The sequence below is a fragment of the Heterodontus francisci genome, chromosome 34 (assembly GCF_036365525.1).
Source record: "Heterodontus francisci isolate sHetFra1 chromosome 34, sHetFra1.hap1, whole genome shotgun sequence".
In the NCBI taxonomy this organism is placed as follows: Eukaryota; Metazoa; Chordata; class Chondrichthyes; order Heterodontiformes; family Heterodontidae; genus Heterodontus; species Heterodontus francisci.
Window position 1 is genome coordinate 14144530 of NC_090404.1, and position 19764 is coordinate 14164293.

The 19764-nt window shown below is 54.3% G+C and overlaps 2 protein-coding genes across 2 annotated transcripts in view; both read left to right on the plus strand.

The window, feature by feature from the left end:
• Window positions 1–8339, plus strand: part of LOC137348667 (telomerase protein component 1-like) — a 53504-nt gene extending 45165 nt beyond the window's left edge. The window contains exons 20-24 of the mRNA XM_068013925.1: window positions 1563–1697; window positions 2881–2981; window positions 4373–4529; window positions 7157–7278; window positions 8225–8339. Of these exons, the coding sequence (XP_067870026.1) occupies window positions 1563–1697; window positions 2881–2981; window positions 4373–4529; window positions 7157–7278; window positions 8225–8339 (630 nt within the window). The remainder of the gene's footprint in view (window positions 1–1562; window positions 1698–2880; window positions 2982–4372; window positions 4530–7156; window positions 7279–8224) is intronic.
• On the plus strand, window positions 1653–19267 carry LOC137349095 (cilia- and flagella-associated protein 251-like). The gene is made up of 9 exons (XM_068014430.1): window positions 1653–1697; window positions 2881–3017; window positions 7157–7278; window positions 8425–8571; window positions 8971–9094; window positions 10149–11019; window positions 12027–12154; window positions 15866–15970; window positions 18458–19267. The coding sequence occupies exons 4-9, from the start codon at window positions 8426–8428 to the stop codon at window positions 18617–18619; spliced, it is 1536 nt and encodes a 511-aa protein (XP_067870531.1). The 5' UTR covers window positions 1653–1697; window positions 2881–3017; window positions 7157–7278; window position 8425; the 3' UTR covers window positions 18620–19267.
• Window positions 19268–19764: the final 497 nt, after the last annotated feature.

Genomic DNA, 19764 nt, shown 5'->3' on the forward strand with positions numbered 1-19764 from the left:
CGCCCGCTAGCTCTCTCTCTCTCTCGCCCGCTCGCTCTCTCTCTCTCGCCCGCTCTCTCTCTCTCGCCCGCTCTCTCTCTCTCGCCCGCTCTCTCTCTCTCGCCCGCTCGCTCGCTCTCTTCTCGCTCGCTCGCTCTCTCTCGCCCGCTCGCTCTCTCTCTCATCGCCCGCTCTCTCTCTCTCGCCCGCTCTCTCTCTCTCGCCCGCTCTCTCTCTCTCGCCCGCTCTCTCTCTCTCGCCCCGCTCTCTCTCTCTCGGCCCCGCTCTCTCTCTCTCGCCCGCTCTCTCTCTCTCTCGCCCGCTCTCTCTCTCTCTCGCCCGCTCTCTCTCTCTCTCGCCCGCTCTCTCTCTCTCTCGCCCGCTCTCTCTCTCTCTCTCGCCCGCTCTCTCTCTCTCTCCGCCCGCTCTCTCTCTCTCTCGCCCGCTCTCTCTCTCTCTCGCCCGCTCTCTCTCTCTCTCGCCCGCTCTCTCTCTCTCTCGCCCGCCTCTCTCTCTCTCTCTCGCCCCGCTCTCTCTCTCTCTCGCCCGCTCTCTCTCTCTCTCGCCCGCTCTCTCTCTCTCTCGCCCGCTCTCTCTCTCTCTCGCCCGCTCTCTCTCTCTCTCGCCCGCTCTCTCTCTCTCTCGCCCGCTCTCTCTCTCTCTCGCCCGCTCTCTCTCTCTCTCGCCCGCTCTCTCTCTCTCTCGCCCGCTCTCTCTCTCTCTCGCCCGCTCTCTCTCTCTCTCGCCCGCTCTCTCTCTCTCTCGCCCGCTCTCTCTCTCTCTCAGCCCGCTCTCTCTCTCTCTCGCCCGCTCTCTCTCTCTCTCGCCCGCTCTCTCTCTCTCTCGCCCGCTCTCTCTCTCTCTCGCCCGCTCTCTCTCTCTCTCGCCCGCTCTCTCTCTCTCTCGCCCGCTCTCATCGCTCGCTCCCGGCCCCGCCCTCGCTCGCCCGCCCGCCCCTCGCTCGCCCGCCCGCCCTTCGCTCGCCCGCCCGCCCTCGCTCGCCCGCCCGCCCTCGCTCGCCCGCCCGCCCTCTCTCGCCCGCCCTCTCTCGCCCGCCCGCCCTCGCTCGCCCGCCCGCCCTCGCTCGCCCGCCCGCCGCTTCGCCCGCCCGCTCTCGCCCGCCCGCTCTCTCCCGCCCGCGCTCTCCCGCCCGCTCTCTCCGCCCGCGCTCTCCCGCCCGCGCTCTCCCGCCCGCGCTCTCCCGCCCGCGCTCTCCCGCCCGCGCTCTCCCGCCCGCGCTCTCCCGCCCGCGCTCTCCCGCCCGCGCTCTCCCGCCCGCGCTCTCCCGCCCGCGCTCTTCCCGCCCGCGCTCTCTCCCGCCCGCTCTCTCCCGCCCGCGCTCTCACCGCCCGCCGCTCTCCCGCCCGCGCTCTCCCGCCCGCGCTCTCCCGCCCGCGCTCTCCCGCCCGCGCTCTCCCGCCCGCTCTCCCGCCCGCTCTCCCGCCCCCCGCTCTCCCGCCCCGCCCGCTCTCCCGCCCGCCCGCTCTCCCGCCCGCCCGCTCTCCCGCCCGCCCGCTCTCCCGCCCGCACCGCTCATCCCGCCCGCCCGCTCTTCAACTAATTCCTTGTCTCGGTCCCTCCAGGCGGACGAGGTGTCGACGCTGACTGGCCACAGTGCCCCCGTCAATGGTGCTGCCGCAGGAGATCGCCTCCCCCTTCTTCCTGACCCGCCGGGGCTGACCGAACCGTGCGACTATGGGAGGTCCCTCACGGGAAAGGTAGGAAAGACCTGCCCGCAAACACCTGCCCAGGAGCTGGGGATGTGTCTCGGGGGCAATGTGACACTCGGTGCATCAATCTTACTCCATTTAAAAGTGTCATTGCATCTTGCTCTCCTCGCTGTGAACTGTATATGGTCGGAGCATGTTGTCATGTTTGTCATCTTCACCCCTCACTGGTGTAATAACGGGTGACAATGTCACAGCACATCCACTGCACTCTGTGGAGTGTGGCTTGTGGTTAATGTCGGAGACCAGCAATTCTGCACGGTTGTCAACAGGCTGCCCATACTGACAGCATAGCTCCCGGCCAGAGAGCAGACCATTGGTTCATTCCCCCGCCAGTCACGCCTGGAGAACTGGCTGCGTTTGATTTTACGCCGGTCATTTGTTTTCTATTAACTCTCCTCCACTGGCCAGCGTTTTCCTTGGAGAAATAATCCTGCTTTTATCGGGAGAAGTTGCTGTAGTTCCGGTCCTGTGTGTCCTGTTTGCTGTAGATCAGTGCTTAAATAGACTGTTTGCGACACCAGACACCCTTCAAATAGAGAGTTTGCCATCATTGATGGGCTCTGCTCAAGTTAAATGCCCAGGCTAATGCCCAGGTTCAAAATCTCACCACGGCCGATGGTGGAATTTAAATTCAATTAATAAAAATCTAGCGTTGAAAACTAGTCTCAGTAATGGTGCCATGAAACTACCATTGATTGTTGTAAAAACCCATCTGGTTCACTAATGTCCTTTAGGGAAGGAAATCTGCTGTCCTTACCCGGTCTGGCCTACATATGACTCCAGACTCTCAGCAATGTGGTTGTCTCTTAAAAGCCCCCTGTAATGGCCGAGGTAAACCACTCAGTTGTCGAGGGCAATTAGTGATGGGCAACCAATGCTGGCCTTGCCAGCGATGCCCACATCCCATGATAGAATAAAAAAAAATTACAACAGTGTAAGTGCTCTGGGATGTCTTGAGGTGGTGAAAGGTTGTATATGAATGCAAGTTCCTTCCTCCACGTGCTGGCCTCTATCACTGAGCACATTCGTACCACAAAGATATTAACATATCTACATTGTTGGGCGATTTTTCCGATCATATTTCACACTAATGCTACACCACCCTGTAACTCACTGCGGCCGTGCGTTCTGGTGCTTGACTCCTCTTCCTCTCCCCAACGTGTGCCTCCAGGTGTGGAGCATCCGTCGCGTCATCGAGGCGCAGTCACTGCCCTCTGCTGGTCACCCTCTGGAACGTTCCTGGTGTCTGGCAGTCAGAGCGGAGAAGTCAAGGTGTGGAGTTCTGGGATAGCGTCACACAGTGTCCAGGTGGGAATCTCGGATTTATGTGCGAAAACCTTTTGTTTCAGCCGTTGTAGCTCCTGGTGCCCTCCTTCTATGCCCCCTGGCCTGGGTGGGGTGGTAGGGATGGCAAATCACTTTCACTTCAGTATAAACTTATAATTTGCAATAAATACGGATGTGTGGTTTAGCCTGAAACATGTGTCAGTGATTGGGAGGGCCCAGACCCTTTTCAACTGTATGACTATTGGCACGAGAGAGAGGAACATCCTTGCTGCTTTAAGTATGAAAGGAGAGTGTCGGAAGACGCCCCTGTTGTAAAACTGAGGTGGCTGATTGCTCTGGTCAGGCCCAATCATGAGTGCTGATCACTGGGCCGTGAGTGAAATGTCCAGGCTGTGGAGGTAGGAGGCTGATGCAGAGCATCAGGGGGATTGAGTTCAGAGCTCCTCTCTCTTAAAGGAGTGCTTCACTCAGTCCCATTCCACCCACCCCTTTCCCCATTCAGCCCATCGCCTCTGTGCCCTCTCTCTGAAGGAGCACCTCCTTCAGTCCAGGGGAGACGGTGGGTATCGTGCTAATGTCACTGAACTAGTCATCCAGAGTAACCAGGCTAATACCCTGGGAACATGGCAGCTGGTGGAAAGTTCAGTTCAGTTAATTAATGCAAATTAATGGAATGGAAAACTGGTCTCAGTAATGGTGCTGTGAAACTATCATCAATTGTCATAAAAACCCATCCGGTTCACTAATGTCCTTTAGGGAAGGAAATCTGCCGTCCTTACCCGGTCTGGCCTACATGTGACTCCAGACTCTCAGCAATGTGGTCGACTCTTAACTGCCCTCTGAAATGGCCGAGCAAGCCAGTCAGTGGTTGAGGGCAATTCGGAATGGGCAACAAATGAGGGCCTTGCCAGTGACGCCCACATCCCATGAAAGAAACAAAAAAGTCCAATTTCCCTGCACTTTCCCAAGACCCTTTGAATTGTTTCTTTCCTCCCCAGAAGCTTATTTTTTTTGCTCCCCCACCCCATAATTTCCGGCTGTTAAGTCCCTATCCTCCGTGTAAAGAATATTCCCCTTAACCTCTCCCTCGTCCTGACCCTAATTGATGCCCTCTAGTTACTGGTTAGTGGGAGTAGCTTGTCCCGATTTTCTAAATTGAATTGCTCGGTCGAATCTGTTCACAACCTGCTGTGTTCGATTGAACAGCCCCGGTTTCTCTCTGTCTCTCCACCTACATACAGCCTCCAATCACTGGGATCATCCCAGGTGAATCTCTTCCCCACCCTCTCCCCTGCCCTGACATCCTTCCTAAGCCAGGCGGTGGACTGGAGGGCAACCTTTCACGAGATGAGACTGGTTCACGATTATCCCTTTAGGTCAGGCTTGTCCAACATACAGCCCGCGGGGCTGGATCCAACCCGGCAAGTGTTTCCCTCCGGCTCGCGGATGTATTTCACAGGTGAGAAACTTCTCATTTGCTGCTTACTCCAGACAGCTTTGGAATCTTCTGACGGGCTTTCAAAAAACCAGTCGGCACCTGCCGGAAAACCCCAAATCTGTCCGAAGTTCGGAGACCAACTGTTCCCGCTCCCGGCACCTGCCAGCAATGAAACTGACTTGCAATTTTCTTTTTAAAAAAGCTGGCAAACAATAAAGCTGCTCTGCTGACTTTTCCCACTCTTTGTAGCTGTCAGAGAAAGAGAGGTTGGGGGTTGGGGTGACACAGAGCGAGGACAACACAGTGAGGGCGGAATACAAGGAGAGGGAAGAGAGCGATTAAGATCACTCTTGACAGATGAGCATGTGTGCAGGATACTCCCACATCCCGCAACAAGTGTGTGGGCACACATTGAATACTTGTGCAAGCAAAATAAAATGCCAGGTATCTCACTAAATCAGCGTCCAGCATAGTGACGAAAAAGTAAGCCAGTAAATTAATCTTTTCATTGAAAGCTTTTTTACAAAAATGCACATTTGTTGTTGTTTTGATTAATAGATACATTTTTAATGCCTTTATCTTTCCGAAATTGTCTCAAAAAAAGGCCAGGTATCTCACTAAATCAGTGTCCAACATAGTGACGAGAAAGTAAGCTAATAAATTAATCTTATTTAAAGTTTCTTCACAAAAATGCACATTTATTGTTTTGACTAATAGTTAGATTTTTATTACAGTTCTCTTTGTGAAATTGTCTCACCAGCCCCATATCTGAGACAAAAATTGTGTAATGTGGCCCCCGCCTCCCCCTCCCCCTCCCCCAACGCCAAAAGCTTGGACAACCCTGCTTTAGGGGAAGGAAACCTGTTATCCTTACTCTGACCAGGCCTACATGTGACTCCAGTCCCACGACAACGAGATTGACCCTTCCCTTCCCTTTCCTCTAAAGTGTCCAAGTGAGCCATACCATCATATCAAGCTGCTTCAGGTGGTCACTGCCACCTTGCGGCGACTAGGGATGGGCAGCAGTTGGCAACCGTGCCAGCGTCGCCCACATCCAGGGAGTCAGCAAAACCTCTCATTGCCACGTGGAATTGAAGAGGCCGATCCCAGCTCGTTACTTTGAGTGAAATGAGAAAAGCAGCAGAAGCAGAGAGAGAGAGAGCTGTAGAGTCCCTGTGTTTGGGAACCTATTGTTCAGTGATTCGAAAAGGAAGCTGAGAATGTTATTGATGCAGTGAGTTGTTGTGATCTGGAATGCGCTGTCTGAAAGGGATGGGTCGGCAGGGCTGAATACACATTCACAGCGAGTTGGATAAATACTTGCAGGGCTACAGGGAATAGAGCTGGTGGGAATGGGATGAATTTTGTGCAGATCTTTCAGCGATGGGCCGCATGGCCTCCATTGTGCAGACAGATTGTGTATGTATTGTGCAGATGACACAAAACTGGGTGGGAGGGCGAGTTGTGAGGAGGATGCAGAGAGGCTTCAGGGTGATTTGGACAGGTTGAGTGAGTGGGCTAATGCATGGCAGATGCAGTATAATGTGGATAAATGTGAGGTTATCCACTTTGGTAGCAAAAACGGGAAGGCAGATTATTATCTGGCTATAAACTGAGAGAGGGGAATATGCAGCGAGACCTGGGTGTTCTCGTACACCAGTCACTGAAGGTAAGCATGCAGGTGCGACAGGTGGTGAAAAAGGCAAATGATGTGTTGGCCTTCATAGCGAGAGGATTCAAATACAGAAGCAGGGATGTCTTGCTGCAATTATACAGGGCCTTGGTGAGGCCACACCTGGAATATTGTGTGTAGTTTTGGTCTCCTTATCTGAGGAAGGATGTTCTTGCTATAGAGGGAGTGCAGCGAAGGTTTACCAGACTGATTCCTGGGATGGCAGGACCGACGTATGAGGAGAGATTGAGTTGGTTAGGATTATCTTCGCTGGAATTCAGAAGAGTGAGGGGGGAATCTCATAGAAACCTATAAAATTATAACAGGACTTGACAGGGTAGATGCAGGAAGGATGTTCCTGATCGTGGGGGAGTCCAGAATCAGGGGTCATAGTCTAAGGATACCGGGGTAAACCTTTCAGGACTGAGATGAGGAGAAATTTCTTCACCCAGAGAGTGGTGAGCCTGTGGAATTTGCTACCACAGAAAGCAGTTGAGGCAAAAACATTGTATGTTTTCAAGAAGGAGTTAGATATAGCTCTTGGGTCAAAAGGGAACAAAGGATATGGGGGTGGGGAAGCGGGAACAGGTTACTGAGTTGGATGATCAGCCATGATTATAATGAATGGCAGAGCAGGCTCGAAGGGCCGAATGGCCTACTCCTCCTATTTTCTTTGTTTCTATGTCTCTGTCACTGATATCGGAATTTTTACGTCATGATGTTCCCTCTCTCTATTCCCCATTCTTCTCTCTCTCTCTCTATCTCCCTTTCTCTCTCTCTCACTGTGCCCCACTCACACACACACTCTCTCTCACTGTGCCCCCCTCACTTTCTCTCTCTCTGGCCCCTTCTCTCTCGTTCTCTCTCTCTCTGGCCCATCTCTTTCTCTCACCCCCCCCTCCCCCTCTTTCTCTCTCTCTATCTGCCCCCCTTTCTCTCTCGGTCTCTTTCTTCCCTCCCTCTTCTCCCCCCCCCCCCACCCCTTTCCCTCTCTCTCTGTCTCTGGCCACCCCACTCTCACTCACTGCCCCACTTTTTTCACTCTCACAGGCCCACAAGAACCGCATCAGCGGCATTGTCTTCCTCTCAGAGAACAATTTTGCAGTCGGATCATTTGATAAGAGCGTCTCCATCTGGACCCTGCACCGCCACCAACAGACGGACTTTATACGGTAAGGAGTGGCCCCACGTTCAGGGTGTCGGGAAGCCGAGAGAAGGCCTTAAACCCTCACCCACTCGGGAGGCCCGGAGAGGGCCTTAAACCCTCACCCACTCGGGAGGCCCGGAGAGGGCCTTAAACCCTCACCCACTCGGGAGGCCCGGAGAGGGCCTTAAACCCTCACCCACTCGGGAGGCCCGGAGAGGGCCTTAAACCCTCACCTACTCGGGAGGCCAGGAGAGGGCCTTAAACCTTCACCCACTCGGGAGGCCAGGAGAGGGCCTTAAACCCTCACCCACTCGGGAGGCCCGGAGAGGGCCTTAAACCCTCACCCACTCGGGAGGCCCGGAGAGGGCCTTAAACCCTCACCCACTCGGGAGGCCCGGAGAGGGCCTTAAACCCTCACCCACTCGGGAGGCCCGGAGAGGGCCTTAAACCCTCACCCACTCGGGAGGCCCGGAGAGGGCCTTAAACCCTCACCCACTCGGGAGGCCCGGAGAGGGCCTTAAACCCTCACCCACTCGGGAGGCCCGGAGAGGGCCTTAAACCCTCACCCACTCGGGAGGCCCGGAGAGGGCCTTAAACCCTCACCCACTCGGGAGGCCCGGAGAGGGCCTTAAACCCTCACCCACTCGGGAGGCCCGGAGAGGGCCTTAAACCCTCACCCACTCGGGAGGCCCGGAGAGGGCCTTAAACCCTCACCCACTCGGGAGGCCCGGAGAGGGCCTTAAACCCTCACCCACTCGGGAGGCCCGGAGAGGGCCTTAAACCCTCACCCACTCGGGAGGCCCGGAGAGGGCCTTAAACCCTCACCCACTCGGGAGGCCCGGAGAGGGCCTTAAACCCTCACCCACTCGGGAGGCCCTTAAACCCGCACCCACCGTGTTCTGTTAATAGAGGCTGTGAAACGGGATAACACTGGCACGTGATGCTGGCACGTTGCCTGTGGCTGCATGTAGTTGGGAGGACATCGTCCGGGCTGGCAGGGAGCATGTTGTCCAGGGAGGACATTGCCAAGGGCAGTGGCGGAGGCAGGTTGCTCGCGGCGGCAGGGAAGGACGGTACCCGGGCTGATGATCCATTTCCCTCACCCCAACCGCCCCCCCCTCTCGTTTTATCATGGTTGCTGCATCTTATTGTGGTCTGGCTCCTTCCCCAGGATGACTCTCCAGTCTTCGTTCACCCTCTGTTGGCCCGTCTATTATCTGAGTAGGCTCAGAATGCAGGACTGCCTCCTGGCGGCAGACCTGAAAGGAAACATCGTCTGTTGGAGCGCGGAGAGGGGTCACTGGCCGGTGATGAACAGGTAAGTGTCCTCGTCACAGGCGGGGTAGAGTGAGGCGGGGAGCGCAGGGGGAGTCCATGAGAGCGGAGAGTCTTCGACTGCTGGGTAGAGTCAAGGGTAATCGGGTGGTGGGGTTGGAGGAAAGGCCCGGGAAGGGGTCTTGGGTGGCGGAGGGGGTGTGGTTGGGTCGAGAAGGGGCCTGAGAGACTGGGGGTTTGAGGCAGCTCCTCAGGACTTCGGCCCTGGGGAAGAAGCTGGGCTGAGTGAACGTCCATGATCATCTTCATTATGCTCGTTTACATAAGAAATTCTTCATGTTGATCATCCCCTACTTCCCCCACCTTCCCCTCCCCCACCCCGCACTTCCCCCACCACCCACCCTCCCTCAGGCCTTCAGTCATGTTCTCCTCTTCCTTCCAGCGACTACCTCTGTTACCTCTTCTCGCGTGTTATCGAGAGGAGGGACGGAACGCTGCTGACTGTGGAGGGGCCACGACAGACTACGCTCACCACCCTCGCGAAACCTCACAACCCATCCAGCGAGGTAAGGACCCCGAGCCGGGCGGAGGCGGGCACCGACCCACTCACAGGGAGGCACTGGCGGGTGGTAATATCACTGAATTAATAATCCAGAGGCCCAGGCTAATGTCCTCGGTTTTGTTTTGGGGGGTGGGGGGGAGAAACGTGGGTTCAAATTCAAATTGGAATTGAAATTCAATTAATTAATAAATTCAGTTAATTAATACAAATCTGGAATTGAAAGCGAGTCTCAGTAATGGTGAACATGAAACTATCGTCGTTTGTCATAAAAACCCCATCTGGGTCACGAATGGGAAGGAAATCTGCCATCCTCACCCGGTCTGGCCTACATGTGAGTGCAGACCCCCGGCAATGTGGTTGACTCTTAACTGCCCTCTGAAGTGGCCGAGCAAGCCACTCAGTTGTCAAGGGCGATTAGGGATGGGCAACAAATGCTGGTCTTACCAGCGACTCCCGCATCCCATGAATGAATTTTTAAAAATTCAATGGGTCATATCAGGGGGGGGGGGGGGTGGGCGCTTAGGGGTGGTGCCTCCTCCCACAGTCAAATATCCTGCCAGTCGAGCCACTTGGCGTGAGTTGGGATCTTGGCGTTAGCTGTGGCTCCGTCTGTCTTGTTCTGAGCCGGAGGCCGTATTCCCGGGCCGCGCTCCCGATGCCAGTACTGTGGGTGTGCTGCACTGTCAGAGGCGCCATCTTTCAAATGACACGTTGAAGCCTCTGCCCTCTCGGGTGAAGGTAAAAGATCCCATGGCCACAGCTGGAAGGAGAGCAGGAGGAAGTTCTCCGACCCCCTCCCAATGTCCTGGGACCAATCCTTAACCCTCTCAACCAACATCTTTTATCGTGGGATCTTGCGGCCAAAATGGCTGCTGCATTTCCCACATTACAACAGTGACTGCATTTCCAAAAAACGTCATGGTCTTTGGAGCTTCCTGAGCTGGTGAAAGGCATTGAAGAAATGCTCGAGAGGAAAGTGGCAGTGATAGGGCCTGGGGCCTCGGAGATTGGTTCAGAATCCCTTGATAAGGATTGGTTACATATGTACTGTTCCACAGGAGGAGGAGGAAGAGCAGGAGGTGCTAGACACTGAATCCGAGAAGGACTCGGACAAGCAGGATACGGAATCCCAGAAAGAGTCAGAGCAAAAGCCGGAGAAGCAGGATAAAGAGTTGGAGCTGGAGTCGGAGCAGGATGTGGAGCCTAGTAAGGAGCCGGAAGAGCAGGATAAAGAGTCGGAGCGGGATGTGGAGCCTAATAAGGAGTCGGAGGAGCAGGATAAAGAGTTGGAGCTGGATTCGGAGTCGGATGAGCAGGATAAAGAGTCGGAGCTGGATTCGGAGTCGGATGAGCAGGATAAAGAGTCGGAGCTGGATTCGGAGTCGGATGAGCAGGATAAAGAATCGGAGCTGGATTCGGAGTCGGATGAGCAGGATAAAGAGTCGGAGCTGGAGTCGGAGCAGGATGTGGAGCCTAATAAGGAGCCAGAGGAGCAGGATAAAGAGTCGGAGCGGGATGTGGAGCCGGAGGAGCAGGATAAAGAGTTGGAGCCTAATAAGGAGCCAGAGGAGCAGGATAAAGAGTTGGAGCGGGATGTGGAGCCGGAGGAGCAGGATAAAGAGTCGGAGCGGGATGTGGAGCCGGATAAGCAGGATAAAGAGTCGGAGCCTAATAAGGAGCCAGAGGAACAGGATAAAGAGTTGGAGCGGGATGTGGAGCCGGAGGAGCAGGATAAAGAGTCGGAGCTGGATTCGGAGTCGGAGCGGGAAAAGCAAAATACAGAATTTTTGCAGGATGTACAACCCGATGAGCAGCTGATAGTGGACCACACCTTTAACATCATCCCCTGGGGCTTGGACAGCGCCGAGACGAGTGACACCTCGCTGTGGTTAACCGTGGTGAAGGAATCGAGCATGACGCCAGGGGGAGGTAAGACTAAAACCCTCTCCGACAAGCAACAGTACTGTGCTGGGGCAGACCGGGCCTGCCCCTTCAAATCTGCATCCAATCCCAGGCCAGATACGAGGGATGAAGGCCTTGTCTCTGCTGGGGGAGCTAGATGGGATCGGTGGATCAGACACTGACCTTTCATCCTCAGGGCACCTGGTTGCGACTGAAATAAAAGAAGATCTTTTAGCTCGGTTATGAACTGCCTTGATTTTGTCTTGGCTGGGGCCCGGCCGTTGGCATGCGAGAGGAGCCAAGCCACTCAATTCAAATACAAACGTGCAGTCTGATCTGTCCGATTGGCAGCACTTTCTTTTTTAGTGAGTTGAATGGCAGGTGTAGAAATTCTGCCTGACTCCACTTTCCCCTGTGAGAAATCATTCAGGCTTGATCTGATGACTTTGAAAAGAGCGATTGGGCCGTTGGTAAATTGTAAAAGAGAAAAAAAAAGCAAAGTGAGCAGACGAGGGAAGAATTTCTTTTTGAAAAAGCCGCACCTACGTTGCTGCTGAGTCCCATGCAGAGCAGAAAGAGCTCGGGTTCCAACCCATCCAGTCTACTCTGTGTGAGCTGAACATAGCTGGGGTGAGCGTTTAGTGCAGCGGTGTGAAGGGGGGTAGAGCCCTGGTGGGCCTGACGGCCCCTCGATCTGAACATAGATTTCTAAAACTTAGAATGTCTCTGCTTTTTGTAGACCCCAATGCTTAAAATCATACAAGACAGGGGGAGGCCATTTGGCCTTTACTGCCTGTGCTAGCTCTTTGGAAGAATTATCCAGTCAGTCCCACGCCCCCCCCCCCCCCCCCCCCACTCCGTTCCCTGTAGCCCTGCAAAAGGATTTTCCTTTTCAAGGGTTTCGTCAATTTCCCTTGTGAAAGTGACGATTGACTCCGTGTCCACCAACCGATCGCTGCTTTCCGGATGACGCTGATTGTTTCTAGCCATCAGCCAATGGCATCTAACAGGATTTTTCCCTCCTGCTCCTCCAGCTCGTTCGATGCTCTGTGCCGACTCTCGGGGATCCCTGTGGCGCTCGGATTGGGATCCCACCGTCGTCCCGACAGAGGACTCGATCGATCAAGAGGAGAGCGAGCTTTCCACCTGGAGCCGCAAACAGGTAACACGAGAGGCACGCTCAACTTCACCGTCAGAGCCTAGGATGTTCTGGATCAGAATGAGACAGTGCAGAGGGAGCTTTACTCTGTATCTAACCCTGTGTTGTACCTGTCCTGGGAGTGTTTGATGGGGACAGTGCAGAGGGAGCTTTACTCTGTATCTAACCCTGTGTTGTACCTGTCCTGGGAGTGTTTGATGGGGACAGTGCAGAGGGAGCTTTACTCTGTATCTAACCCTGTGTTGTACCTGTCCTGGGAGTGTTTGATGGGGACAGTGTAGAGGGAGCTGTACTCTGTATCTAACCCCCGTTTTTTTTTTCGTTTTTTTTAAGGTGACCTTTATACCCCAGGCCCCTTTTATATATTTTTTATGTCGAGGGGGCCTTTATTCCTCAGGCCCCCTTTATATACACACTTATATTTTTAAAATAACTTTATTAAAACCAGATAAATAAACAAAAAACTCAAATTAAAATGCCATTCTCGGCGTCGACAATACACTCCAGTCCCTGCGGTGCCCACCGGTCGCGGAAGGCCTCAAGCGTACCGGCGGACACCGCATGCTCCTTTTCCAGGGACACCCAGGCGCGAACGTAACCGCGGAAGAGGGGCAGGCAATCGGGGAGGACGGACCCCCCGACGGCCCGCAACCTGGACCTGTGAATTGCCACCTTGGCCAGGCCCAGGAGCAGACCGACGAGGAGATCCTCCTCCCGGCCCAAGCCCCTCCGCACCGGGTGCCCAAAGATCAGGAGCGTGGGACTGAAGTGCAGCCAGAATTTGAGGAGCAGCCCCTTCAGATACTCAAATAGGGGCTGCAACCTCGCACACTCCGTATAAATGTGGAACACGGACTCGTCCAGGCCGCAGAAAGTACAGGTGGCCTGGGAGTCCGTGAACCTACTTAAAAGCCTATTGCACGGGACTGCTCTGTGCAACACCCTCCACCCCAGGTCCCCGATGTATCCCCTCGCCGCCAGATGGCAACGCGGACCGCCAGGGCGTGTCCGGCCGGCTGACGAGGGCGAGGAAGTGGAGAGTGTGCAGGAGCAGCCCATACAGGAAACCCCTCCGCGCCGATTGGAATGGCACGGAGGGCATTTCCGAGAGGCGGCTCGGGTTGTGTGGGACCGGCTCCCGAGGAGGGTTTCGGGGCCTGGGTCCGATGAGCAGTTCCGGCCGAGCGGGAGTCAGCTCGGCCGGGATCGCTCCGCACTCCCGAGCCCCCTCGCCACCCGCAGTGAGGGGCGTACCGGGGGTTTCGGCTACTCCTCCGTCCGCCGGACCGTCCCCGGAGTCGGCCGCCAGGACAGCCGAGGCGCTCTCCTCCGCCGGCGGGGGAGCGCCCTGACTGGAGGCGACCATGTTCCAGACTCGGAAAAGATCCCGGTAAAAGACAGGCAACTCCCTCAGAGAGGCGCGGCTAACGGTCTCCGACGGGAGCTGCGTGTCATCTTGAAGGCAGTGACACTGGCGGAAAAAATACGTCGCCAGCGCACACCATCTGGGAGGACGCTCGACGTACAGGTATCTCTGCAGGGTCCGAAGGCGGAGAGTCGCAGCCTGGGTGCAGACGCACACCAGCGACTGGCTGCCCTCCTCAATCGGGAGATTCAGGACCGCGGCAGAGACCCAGTGTTTCCTCTTGCCCCAGAAGAAATCGACAAGCTTCTTTTGGATCTTGGTGGCAAATACAGGGGGCGGGGCCAAAGTGACCAACCGGTACCACAACATGGAGGCCACCAGTTGGTTTATGACCAGCGCTCGGCCCCTGTAGGAAAGCACTCGGAGCAGTCCTGTCCAGCGCCCCAGCCGAGCGGTGACTTTCGCCTCCAACTCCTGCCAGTTTGCTGGCCAGGCTTCCTCAGCGGGGCTAAGGTGGACTCCCAGATAGAGGAAGTGCGTGGTGCTCCATGCACAAAGTGTCAACTCCTCCAGCAGGGAGTCCACCCGCCACTGACCCACCAGGAGACGGAAACATTTCTCCCAATTGATCCTCACGGAGGACGCGGCAGAAAAGGTCTGGGGCAGTCGCTCATCATCCACAAGTCAACGGGATCTGTGACCGCGAGGAACACATCAGATAAGCCGAGACCCGCATGGCCAGCTCGGGTAGAGCCAATCCCGTCAACCTCCTGTGAAGCAGGCACAGGAATGGCTCCACGCAGATGGTATACAATTGGCTGGACATGGGGCATCCCTAATGCACCCCTCTCCCAAAGTGAAGGGGCGCCATCATGGACCCGTTAACTTTGATTAGACACTCTGCGGCGGCGTATAAAAGCACGCAGAGTCCCGAAAAGGTATTCATGATCCACCCTGTCGAATGCCTTCTCCTGATCGAGGGAGAGAAAGCTGACCGACAGATCAGTGGTCTGGGAAAGATGGATCAGGTCCCGGACCAGGTGGATGTTGTCCTGGATGGACCGGCCCGGGACCGTGTAGGACTGGTCGGGGTGGACCATGTGAGCCAGCACGGAGGCCAAGTGGGTAGTCATAGCCCGGGCAAAGATCTTATAATCCGTGCTGAGGAGGGAGATCGGACGCCAGTTTTTAAGTAGGCGGAGATCGCCCCTCTTCGGCAGCAGGACAATGACCGCCCTGCGCCATGAGAGGGGCATCTCCCCGGTTGCCAGGCTTTCGCCCAGGACCCGCGCATAATCATCCCCCAGGATGTCCCAGAATGCCCTGAGGAACTCCACGGTGTACCTGTCCACCCGTGGGGGTTTGCCCCTCGAGAGCTGCTGGAGGGCGCCAGTCAGCTCCGCCAACGTGAGCGGAGCCTCCAATCCTTCAACACCCTCCGGGCTGACTTGCGGCAGGTCCTCCCACAAAACTCTGCACACATCCTCGCTGGACAGATCCGGAGAGAACAACGCACTGTAATAGGTACGGACCAGGAGGCCCATTCCCTCTGGATCCGTGCTTATGGACCCCCCGCCATCTTTCCAGCGAGTAGAAGGGTGAGGTCCAGTCCAAATCTTCCAGGATCTGGATCCGTGACCTCACGTACGCGCCTCAGGACCCTATGAGCTGCAGGTCCCTCAGCGCGCCCTTCTCTTTGTACGCCTACCGGGTTGGAGATTCTGCCAGACGTCCACCAAGTTGAGGGAGCTGATCAGTTCCCTCAACTTCTCCACCGACGCTTGGCTGCGCTGGGGACCGGAGCGATCTCTCACCTCGAGGGTACAGTTAAAATCCCCCCCCCCCCCCCCCCCCCCCCCCCCCCCCGACGATGATGCACTCGCCGCTATCGATAGAGCTCAAGAGAGCGGACACTTGTTTAAAGAAGCGGGCTTGCAACGCGCCGGTCCTGGGCGCGTACACGTTCACAGGTTGGAGCAGCATGCTACCCAGGCGAACGGCGAGGTGGAGCAAGCGGCCCGGCACGAGCTGCTTGACCCCCAAGATCTCCGGCTGAAAAGTCGGGGCCAATGAGATCGCCACCCCACTAGAAATAGGGGTGAGGTGACTTATGCAGACCCTAGCCCTAACCCCCCACAGTGAGCCCCTTACTCAGGGCCAGGGACACCGCCCACTCGGCCTTCAGGAGAAACACACAGCCTTCCCGTAAATCCTCGAGGCTGCAACAACGGTCGAGGGGCTGAGAACTTGCCCTGGGAGTGTTTGATGGGACGGTGCAGAGGGAGCTTTACTGTCTAACCACCTTGCTCTAACATTGACAATATTCCTGTACTACGTTTTGTCTCCAGGTTCACTCTGACAGGGTGACTGCAGTGAGTGAGACGAATGACCTCATTGTGACAGCGTCATATGACCGAACTGTGCGTCTGTGGGATCGAGTGTCCCTGAAACAGGTAAACTTGTACATTCTGGTGCACCCGCTCTGGCCCTTTCTCTCTTTCTTCATTCCCTCAGTCTCTTTCTGTCTTCTGATCAGAGGTCACAGAACTGAAGCGTTAACTCTGTTTCTCTCCCCAGAGATGCTGCCTGACCTGCTGAGTATTACCTGCTTTTTCTGCTTTTATTTCAGATTTTTAGCATCGGCAGTATTTCAATTTTGCCCATTCTGTCACTCGCTGTATTTCTCCCTCTCATATCTCTTTCAATCTTTCCCAATCCTCCATCTCTATCAGTATCAGTCTATCGCTGCCTCTCCCGCAGCCCCCTCTTTTCTTTGCTCCCCTTTTTCTTACACTCTCCGTCCCTCTCTCGCCTCCCTCAAAGGTAATAATCTCTGGATTATTACCTGAGCCATGTGCAAATTGGCACAGAGTAAGATCAGAGAGATGAATGTGTGGCTGTAAGACTGGTGTGGGAGAAGTGGGTTCCGGTTCGTGGGGAAAGTGGAGACTGTACCATTGGGATGGACTTAATCTGAAACGTGCTGGGACCAGTGTTCTAGCAAGTCATATAACTAGTAAGCAGAGGGGGCTTTAAACTAAATGGAGGGGAAGATGGAGTAAATTAAAGGGAAATGACAAGGCAATGATCAGGGTAGCAATAAAGGGCGGCGCAGTGGTTAGCACCGCAGCCTCACAGCTCCAGCGACCCGGGTTCAATTCTGGGTACTGCCTGTGTGGAGTTTGCAAGTTCTTCCTGTGTCTGCGTGGGTTTCCTCCCACATGCCAAAGACTTGCAGGTCGATAGGTAAATTGGCCATTAGCAATTGCCTCTAGTATAGGTAGGTGGTAGGGAAATATAGGGACAGGTGGGGATGTGGTAGGAATATGGAATTAGTGTAGGATTGGTATAAATGGGTGGTTGATGGTCGGCACAGACTTGGTGGGCCGAAGGGCCTGATTCAGTGCTGTATCTCTAAAAATAAATAAGAAGGGACAGTGATTGCATACATAAGGGTGTGCGAGCAGATAGGGCCAGAGTTTACAAAAAGAGTAAAAAAAAATATGAATTAAGGGCTTTGTACCTGAATGCACAATAAAACAGATGAATTGTCAGCTCAAAAAGAAGTTGATAATTCTGACCTGGTAGCCATTACAGAGACGTGGCTACAGGGAAACCAAAGCTGGTACCTGAATATCCAAGGGTACATGACATTCAGGAAGGACAGGAAGCTGAGAAAAGGTGTTGGGGTTGCTCTGCTAATTAAACAGGGCGTTGGCACTGTAGTGAGAGGTGGCCTCAGTTCGAAAGTTTAGCAAGGAGGACTTTGCAGGGTCGACAGGGCTGGGTTTGCCGTTGTCATTTCCATTGCCTAGGTCGAAGCTGGGCGGTCCGTCTGCTTTCATTCCTTTTTTTAGTCTTCATAGCGGCTTGATGCAACTGAGTGTCTTGCGCGGCCATTTCAGAGTGCTTTGTGAGTCAACCACGTTGTCACATGTAGGCCAGACCAGGTAAGGATGGCAGATTTCCTTCCCGAAAGGACATCAGTGAACCAGATGAGTTTTTACGACCATCAACAGTGGTTTTATGGTCACCATTAAACTAGATATAATAAAGGATGTGATAACAGGACACTTCGAAAATACTGGTAGGATTGGGCAGAGTCAACTTGGATTTATGAAAGGGAGACCATGTTTAACAAACCTGTTGGATAGTCATTTAGTAGTACAGAACTTGAGTATTGCTGCAAATGGATACATGTTGTCGAAGCTTTTCGTCTTGCACTCATCAGGGCAATCGACAAGGATAACCAATGTAAGGGAAAACAACAGCTTTTTCTGCATGAGAAGGGAGTGCTGATTGGTTGGCAAGTGAACTCTGGTCGAGGCTTTGCACCAGTTTACGGTGACTGACGGTTAACGGCCCAGCTTTGTTTGAAATTTAAACCAGGCAGTTCGACTCTGATTGGTCAAGGCATTACCCTGAGGAATGAACCAGCGAATGGTTGTCCTTTATTTTGTTTAGCTGAACAGGCGCAATGTTTGTACATATTCTTTCTGTCTGCAAAGAACATGGCCCAGTGTATTAAGATATGTGGCTTCCAGTACGTGCAAATGCGCCACTCAGTGAGCCCGACTGGCAATATTAAATTGGTTGTCAGCAGAATTCTAAACACACAGTGGATTATTTAGCAATTGTCCAATCGTGGAATCACATCTAAGGTTTTGAGTTTTGCAATCATGGGCTGGTGGGGTTTGCCCTGTACCTTGTCCGTGGCAAACAACGGAAGGGACATGTTTAATACAATCTGCCAGTCTTTGGGACTTCCGGCCCATATACCGAGCATCACACTGCAGTATGGTGCATTTGCAGGTACCGGACATCACTGTGACCCTCACTCCCCCTCCTTCCATCTGCCCCCTCTCTCTCTCCCTCCCTCCCTCCCCACTCCACCTACCCTTTCTCGCTCTCACTAACCCATTATTTTCTCTATCCGCCAGGTGGGTCTTTTCACTTGCCAGGCCCCCGTGCTGTGCTTGGAGGCGAATCCAGTTTCCCCTGGGGTGGCAGTCTGCGGCGACTCCTTGGGTAACGTTTACTTCCTGCGCTGGAACAGCCGCCCTGTCAACGATGAAACCTGCCCAGCGCCAGCTGCAGAGTAACATCCCCAGGAGCAACATGGCAGACCTGGACGATGATACAGTCCTGACGGGAGAGTGGGCGGACATTGGCACAGGGTCTGGAGCCAAGTCATTGGAAGAAATAAAACTTGCGTCTCCACGGGGAGTCGCTCTGTCAGGGAACCCCTTTTAATGAAGGTTAAACACTAACACTTGGTTTATTTTCTGAATTGCTTCCCGGTGCGGGAGAATATTGAATGGGTGAAGGGTATTAGCCCCTCAAATTAGAAAGATCCTTCATAAATTGAGGCCTGTGGGTTAATTTAAAAGATGCTGCTTTTTTTTTTAGGTAAATCAGTGTGTTGATGCTTTGCCGATCTCACTCATGAGCTCCCTCTATTTCAAATTTAGATTCTGACTGATTTCTGAATGGGTGAATCTCCTGCCCAGTTGGGGTACTGAGCACAGATTGCCATTCCTCACCCTGGTCTGTGCTGGTTCCAGCCAGGGTTGGGTAGCTGGCGATGGGCTGCACTGAGCCCCACACAGCTGCACACCTTGTGTTTCACTGGGCAGCAGAAAAACGGGGAGCAAGCAAGCTTATTCTGATTGTGGAAAATGTGGAGCAGACTCACTACAGCGCAAGCATGATTCATACTGTCTGCAGGAATGATCACTAAATAAAAGGCATTGTCGCAACTGCAGATTGTCTGTGCTTTAATTCCACCCCGGCACTGGACTTCTCACCCACTTCTTTGCTTGCGTACAAAAGTTTCCTTGCATTTTGCTGAGGGTTGAGTGCACTGGGTGCAGAGATCTGAATTCCAAATTTGGCCCCAGTGGAGATCATAGTGTTCTCCCTCTGATGGGTGGAGGCAGTGGGGAGTCACTGAATTTCAGCCTGCCGCGACCTGAGGTTAAAGGAAGCTTTACCCAATCTAACCCACACTGTACCAGAGGCACTGTGAGAGGTGGCGCAAATGGGAGGATTACAATTCTCACAGCTACATTCAAATTTAAACCCACCTTGGCAAGTCTTTTAACACTGTGGGATGCTGTTGATGTTGCTCAGGGGTAGAAGCGGGAATGAGGGGATAGGAGTGACTGTGAAGTGAATAAACAAGTAGGGAGGGGTTATAGAAACCTGTCTGTTGTGAGAAGGGACAAAGCGAGGATGTTGCAGAGTT

Coding starts and splice junctions, on each gene's coding strand:
- LOC137349095 (XM_068014430.1), top strand. CDS start 8,426: ATGACTCTCCAGTCTTCGTTCACCCTCTGTTGGCCCGTCTATTATCTG. Junction 12,155..15,865: donor CCACCTGGAGCCGCAAACAG/GTAACACGAGAG, acceptor TTTTGTCTCCAG/GTTCACTCTGACAGGGTGAC. Junction 15,971..18,457: donor ATCGAGTGTCCCTGAAACAG/GTAAACTTGTAC, acceptor TCTATCCGCCAG/GTGGGTCTTTTCACTTGCCA.